The sequence below is a fragment of the Malaclemys terrapin genome, chromosome 9 (genome assembly GCF_027887155.1).
Source record: "Malaclemys terrapin pileata isolate rMalTer1 chromosome 9, rMalTer1.hap1, whole genome shotgun sequence".
NCBI classification, from domain to species: domain Eukaryota; kingdom Metazoa; phylum Chordata; order Testudines; family Emydidae; genus Malaclemys; species Malaclemys terrapin.
In genome coordinates this window covers 40,909,346-40,916,462 of record NC_071513.1, presented here as the reverse complement: position 1 = coordinate 40,916,462, position 7,117 = coordinate 40,909,346, and the positions used below count along the sequence as shown (strand labels likewise).

At 49.1% G+C, this 7,117-nt stretch overlaps 1 protein-coding gene across 1 annotated transcript in view; it reads left to right on the top strand.

Moving 5' to 3' along the window:
• The first annotated feature begins 1,439 nt into the window (after nt 1-1,439).
• Nucleotides 1,440-7,117, top strand: part of LOC128843329 (nuclear GTPase SLIP-GC-like) — a 62,082-nt gene continuing 56,404 nt past the window's right edge. Inside the window, exons 1-2 of the mRNA XM_054040096.1 lie at nt 1,440-1,511; nt 2,780-2,941. Of these exons, the coding sequence (XP_053896071.1) occupies nt 2,914-2,941 (28 nt within the window). The 5' untranslated portion in view covers nt 1,440-1,511; nt 2,780-2,913. The remainder of the gene's footprint in view (nt 1,512-2,779; nt 2,942-7,117) is intronic.

Sequence of the window (7,117 nt, the reverse complement as noted above, 5' to 3'; positions counted from 1 at the left end):
AATTCAGCAGATGCCCCTGGTTATTGAAATCTCTGGTGAAACCACGCCCTTCCATAAACCACATTTCTCTGAGGTATAAAGTGTGCATCAAATAGGCCCAGAATTCTGTCATAGTCACCTTCGTGATTGTCTTCAGTAAAGGGAGGGGATTTAAAGATATAAAGTAAAGATGATGCCTGAATGTCTGCAGCAACATCTTCCAAAATGCTGCTTTCAGTCTGTTCACTCTCTAGGTTTTTCAAAGCTGAAGTTTGCTGGGGCATTGAAGAGAAGCATGTTCATGAGATCCTCCAACCTATGTTGCGTCTTGTTTGTTTATTTCTGTTTGCAACCTTTGTTGCTGCTTTCCTTTGTTTTGTGCTCTAAGAAGAGCTCTGTGTAAGCTCGAAAGATTGTCTGTCTCACCAGGGTCCAATAAAAGATATTACTTCACCACCTTGCCTTTACCTCTGACACTGGTGGGCTTGTCTACACTTAAAATCCTGCAGCACCAGAGCTGCAGTGCTGTAGCCGTTCAACAGAGACACTACCTATGATGACCTAAGGGGTTCTCCCATCAGTGTAGGTAATCCACCCCCCTGAGAGATGGTAGGTAGGTCGACAGAGGAATTCTTCCTTCAACCTAGTTCTGTCTACATGGGGACTTAGATCGCTTAACTATGTCTCTCAGGGGTGTGGACTTTTCACATCCCTGACAGATGTAGTTAAGCCAACCTAATTGTCTAGTGTAGGCCCATGCCATGTATTTCTTGTACCCAGTAGGTTGCAGGGCTGCTGCGAGTAGGTCAGGCTCTTGTACCAGATACAGCCTGGCTACAGAGCTTCCTTAATAGACAGAGATGCCAGACATGTGTCCTCCAAGACTGTAAGATACCTTAGTGCACTGCTGGCTATAGCTCTTACCAGCTTAGATAATGTATGTCACATTGTGACATTCTGTACCTTGGGGGAGCGTGCTGTAACCCCCATATTCCTCATTTTCATATAATCGTGATCTTACGTATAGAGCATGCCTTGTAAGGTATCAGGGGAAAGGTTATGATCTGCTGAAAGTCATTTCTCTATCCATATATGTATATCATTAATGCATCTTAAGTTATGAGAATTGTGTAGTATGGTTGTCACTAAAACATGCTGTAAGTTGGGGAATCAGACAGATATTAGCTCCCCAGAGGCAACAGCAAGGAAAGTAACCAACACTCGATGGGTTGTTTGACTCCCCGCCCAACAGCCATTGTCCAGCAAGGGAGCTACAATGCAATGACTCACCTGCTTGTGGCCACATCAGGTGAATTGTTCAACCTTGCTTGGAGAAACTCAGTAATGCTCACCTGACTCTGAAGGATGGGGGAGGGAGGGGCAAAGCCAAGGGGGAGGAAAGGACACGATAAAAGGAAGAGACGTTTGCCAGCTCTTCCTCTCTCTTCCTCCTACACTACAGACACCACACCAAGCGACTAAAGTGCTGATCAAAGGGAGAGCCTGGCTGAAGAGCAGCCAGCCAGCCTGTGGTGAGAAGCATCTAAATTTGTAAGGGCATTGAAAGTGTTAAGATCAGCTTAGAATGCGTTTTGCTTTTATTTCATTTGACCAAATCTGATTTGTTGTGCTTTGACTTACAATCACTTAAATCTATCTTTATCGTTAATAAATGTGTTTGTTTATTCTACCTGAAGCAGTGCGCTTGGTTTGAAGCGTGTCAGAGACTCCCCTTGGGATAACAAGCCTGGTACATATCAATGTCTTTTTTAAATTGATGAACTCATAAGCTCGCAGCATCCAGCGGGCATAACTGGACGCTGTAAGATGGAACGTCCTAGGGTTGTGTCTGGTACCAGAGATAGTGGCTAGTGTCATTCGGTTGCACAATACAAGGAGTAGCTTACATGCCAGAAGCTGTGTGTGAACAGCCCAGGAGTGGGGGGTTCTCACAGCAGAGCAGCGTAAGGCTGGTTCCCAGAGTCAAGGATTGGAGTGACCTAGCAGTTCTAATTAATTAAATTAATTAAAACAGGTTAATTAAAACAGTTTTTTCACTAACACCAGTTACCGTTCAGTACTCGGGAGATCGAATGTCATCTCTGATGTTATTCCTGATAACATCAGAGGGGAATGTCACACACATACTGTGCCAAGATGACATACTGTGCCAAGCAGCGACTGAACCATATAATACAGTTTAGGATTCCATCGCAGAGGGAGGGCGGGGTCCAAGTGTGTAGGGAGGATCCTTCCTTGTGGTATGGGAGTGCCTGGCCTGCTGCCAAATATTAACTGCATCACAGCTGGTTACAAACTCTCATAAAAGTGCCAGGCTTTGTCTGTGTTGGGGGTTTGCTCCAATTCCAGCTGTTGGGGTAGCTGCCCCAGTGCAAAGCCCTGGTGTAAATGGGGGAAGTCACCCCAAGCCATGATTTTCACTGGTGCAGCTTAGCCCATGTTGTAGCTAGCTATGTGCGGATAGTTACCCCAGTTTGTTTTGTACCCGAACCCCTTTGTGGAAGACTCGAGAAGCTTGATACCAGCGAAGATATAACAGCCTTTCCAGCAGGGGGTCAACTACACCAGTGCAAATAGCGGGTTTGTGTGTCTGCACCTAGGGGGCAATGCTGGTTGGAGTTGGTGCAAATTCCCAGTGTGGATACGGTCTGAGCATCCCACGTAATAAGAAAATCGCTGTGGAGCTGCGGAAGGTGTAAATACCGCAAGCTAATGAGGCAGGTGATTAAACACAAAGCAGATCAGTTAAGAACGTAACCCTCATTTTTATTCCCACTAGGGCAGCCCTTGTGATAATTACGCCTTGCAGTGTCATCCTCAATCTTCAAATCTGAATGCATCCTGGTTTTGAAAAGCACTAACAGCCCAGTGTCAACCAGAGCTCAGTAGTAACCTTGGAACTGGTCTGCTAGAATGTCACACAAAAGACCTGAATCCTCAGGTAAGATGATATACTCTGAAACCATACCCTTACCGTGAACATTGTTACATGTAGAGCACTGGTCTCCAACCTTTTTAAGCACAAGATCACTTTTTGAATTTACGTGCAACCCAAGATCCACCCTGCCCCTTCCCCAAGGCCCCACCCCGCTCATTCCATCCCCGCTCCCTCCATCACTCGATCTCCCCTACCCTCACTCACTTTCACCAGGCTGGGGCAGAGTGTTGGGGTGTGGGAAGGGGTGTGTGCTCTGGGCTCGGGCCTAGGGGTTCGAAGTAGGTGATGCAGTGGGGCTAAGGCAGGCTCCCTGCCTGCCCCGGTCCCGTGCCGCTCCCGGAAGCGGCCGTCACATCCTTGAGGCCCCTGGGGGTGGGCATGTGGCTCTGCCAGCTGCCCCTCCCTGAAGGCACCACCCCCGCAGCTCCCATTGGCCATAGTTCCCTGTTCCCAACCAATGGGAGCTGCGGAGCTGGCACTGGGGCAGAAGCAGCGTGCGGAGACCGCCCCTGCCCTCCCCCAGGGGCCACAGGGACATGACAGCTGCTTCCAGGATCAGCACGGGGCCAGGGCAAGCAGGGAGCCTGCCTTAGCCCCACTGCACCGCCGGACTTTTAGTGGCCGAAAATCTCCCGGATTGGCTGCAGTAGACTCCATGAGATTGATTAAACTGAGAGGTGCTGAGATACCACAGTGATGGGTACCAGTGCAAAGCCTCTAAGCCCTGTAGGGAAAAACAAAAAAGTGTTCTGTTTTTGTCAGTCTTAGGCTTTGCACAGAGCAAGGGCTGAGCTGCTAAAGTCAAATCAAGGTTGAAACCTCCTTATGATCTGGGCTAGATCCTCAGCTGGTGCAAATTGGTCTGGCTGCATTGAAGACAGCAGAGCTCTGCCGAGTTAGCTGAGGACTTCGCCCCTGACATTTGAACTGTTTTCAACCCCGTTTCTTAGTAAAACTTGTTATAGTTAAAGTTGTTATAGTTAAGGTTAACGATTGCACCCAGGAGTTCTAGGCATTGACCAGAACCCCATTGTGCTAGGCGCTGTACAAATACAAAGAGCAAAACAACAGTCCCTGCCCCAAAGAGCTGACAATGTAAGCATAAGGCAAGAGACAATAATAGAAATGGACAGATTGGGAAGCGCGATGAGACAATATTGTCTCATGAGAGGCTGTGGTTCCAGCACAGCAGCAGCCTATCTGCTGTCAGGTTTTTGCAGGCATTCCGGCACAGCAGAGCGCTAAGGAGGGCTTTGAAGGTGGTGTGACGGGGTTTACAGACCCCACCCAGAGACAGAGAGAGTAAAGGAGCAGTACTGGACGAAGAGCCCCTCCCCTTAGCAGCTGTGGAGCAGGTTCCAAATGGGGGATCTGCTGTAAAGGGGACCCTGACAGCCAAGTGTGGTTGAGGGGAAGAGTGAAGGGGAGGCCGTCTGAAGGGAGGAAGCCAGTTTGCTGTTTCTGGGGACAATACAATGCACAGGAGAGGGTCTGGACTGTGGGTAAGAGCCAACCAGGGGCATAGGGGCCTGATCTTTTCCCCTTCCCCACTCCCTGCTGAGGGGAAATAACTGGACACTAGGAAGGGAACTGGGGAATGCCTATTTGGCTGAGTGAGCTGCTGAGACTGAATGAGAACTGCCTGCTGCAGGACGGGGGCAGTAGGATACGACCATGCCCCAAATGGAAAGAGATCAGGAGGTAGGAAGCAGCCCTGGGGAAGTTGGTCAGGTGTACCAGGAAGAAGCAACCGAGACATTCCATGCCTCTCTCTCTTGGTCCCTGGGCTGGGACCCAGTGGAGAGGGAGGGCCCAGGCAGGGCCGGCTCGAGGGTTTTTGCCGCCCAAAGCAACGAGGGGAAAAAAAAAAAAAGCCACGATCACGATCGGCGGCACTTCGGCGTCAGCTCCACCACGCCGCTTTCTTTTTCCTGAGGGACCCGCCGCTGAATTGCCACCGAAGAGCTGAATGTGCCGCCCCTCTTCATTGGCTGCCCCAGGCACATGCTTGCTGCGCTGGTGCCTGGAGCCACCCCTGATTTAGGTTAGATATTAGGAAAGCTTTCTAACAGTAAGGAGAGTTAAGCACTTTATCATTTGTTAAATATACCTAACGCTACAGAGAAGGTAAGGTCAGAGAAATGCACTTTGCACATGAACCAGTAAGTGGTGAGGTTTGTGATGGTCTTCAGTTCTTGGGCGACTCCGTTTCACACTCCCAGAGCACCCCAGGGAAAGTTCAGTCTGCTGCACAAGGTTTGCTCATATAGTTGAGAGTTCCATTGGGCCAGAGGAGCGAAGTTATAGACCACGGTCTTCATCACCCAGCTTTAGAGAGTCTGTTAGGTATCTTGGGACCGGGCCATGGAGTGTCTTCAAGATAAGGACCAAGACTTTAAATTTGACAGGGCTTCATGCACAAGTCCACTGGGCTGGATGCAATGCATCCGAGGGGGCCGAGGGAGTTGGCTGGTGTGATTGCAAAGCCATTGGCCATTGTCTTTGAAAACTCGTGGCAATCGGGGAAGGCCCCAGACGATTGAGAAAAGGCAAATATAGTGCCCAGCTATAAAAAAGGGAAGAAGGAGAATCCGGGGAACTACAGATCAGTCAGCCTCACCTCAGTCCCTGGAAAATTCCTGAAGCAGGTCCCCTAGGATTCCAGTTTAAAGCACTTGGAGAAGAGGTAGGTGATCAGGAACAGTCAACATGGATTCACCAAGGGCAAGTCATGCCTGACCAACTTGATTGCCTTCTAAAATAAGATAACTGGCTCTGAGGATATGGGGAAAGCGGTGGATGTGATATATCTTGACTTTAGCAAAGCTTTTGATACGGGCTCCCACAGTATTCTTGCCAGCAAGTTAAAAAAGTATGGATTGGATGAATGGACTATAAGGTGGATAGAACTCTGGCTAGATCATCGGGCTCAACGGGATCAACGGCTCGATGTCTAGTTGGTAGCCGGTATCAAGCGGAGAGCTCCACGGTTCTGTCATAGGGCTGGTTTTGTTCAATATCTTCATTAATGATCTGGATGATAGGATGGATTGCACCCTCAACAAGTTCGCAGATGACACTAAGCTGGGGAGAAGGTGGTAGATATGCTGGAGGGTAGGGATAGGGTCCAGAGTGACGTAGACAAATTGGAGGATTGGGCTAAAAGAAATCTGATGAGGTTCAACAAGGACAAGTGCAAGAGTCCTGCACTTAGGGCAGAAGAATCCCATGCACTGCTACAGGCTGGGGACCGACTGGCTAGGCAGCAATTCTGCAGAAAAGGACCTGGGGATTGCAGTGGACAAGAAGCTGGCTATGAGTCAGCAGTGTGCCCTTGTTGCCAAGAAGGCTAATGGCATATTGGGCTGCATTAGTAGGAACATTACCAGCAGATCGAGGGAAATGATTATTCCCCTCTATTTGGCACTGATGTGGCCACATCTGAAGTATTGCGTCCAGTTTTGGGCCCCCCACTACGGAAAGGATGTGGACAAATTGGAGAAAGTCCAGCAGAGAGCAACGAAAATGATCAGAGGGCTGAGGCACATGACTTACGAGGACCAGACTGAGGGAACTGGGCTTGTTTAGTCTGCAGAAGAGAAGAGAGGGGGGATTTGATAGCTGCTTTCAACTACCTGAAGGGGGATTCCAAAGAGGATGGAGCTCGGCTGTTCTCAGTGGTGGCAAATGACAGAACAAGGAGCAAGGTCTCAAGTTGCAATGGAGGAGGTCTAGGTTGGATATTAGGAAACACTATTTCACTAGGAGGGTGGTGAAGCACTGGAATGGGTTACCTAGGGAGGTGGTGGAATCTCCATCCTTAGAGGTTTTTAAGGCCCGGCTTGACAAAACTCTGGCAGGGGTGATTTAGTTGGTGTTGCACTGCTATGTTTTATATTAGTTGGAGTTTCCTAAATGCTGAAGGTTTCAGGCCCAGGTTTATTGCATTTTTGTAGCCCAGCCAAGGGGTGACAAAGGCATGAATAACTGCAGCCAGGTCTTAGTGTATGTACAGCCCCTAGCACAGTCTCGGCCTCGGCCTCTAGCAGTACTGTAATGCAAATAACAATGCTGGGTTTATACCAGTAAGTGGGTCAGCGTCTCTGCATGCCATCTGTACTGAACCTCAGGTCCTTTATTAGTGAGCCTTGTAGCTGGTGTCCATCTCTAGCGCAATCA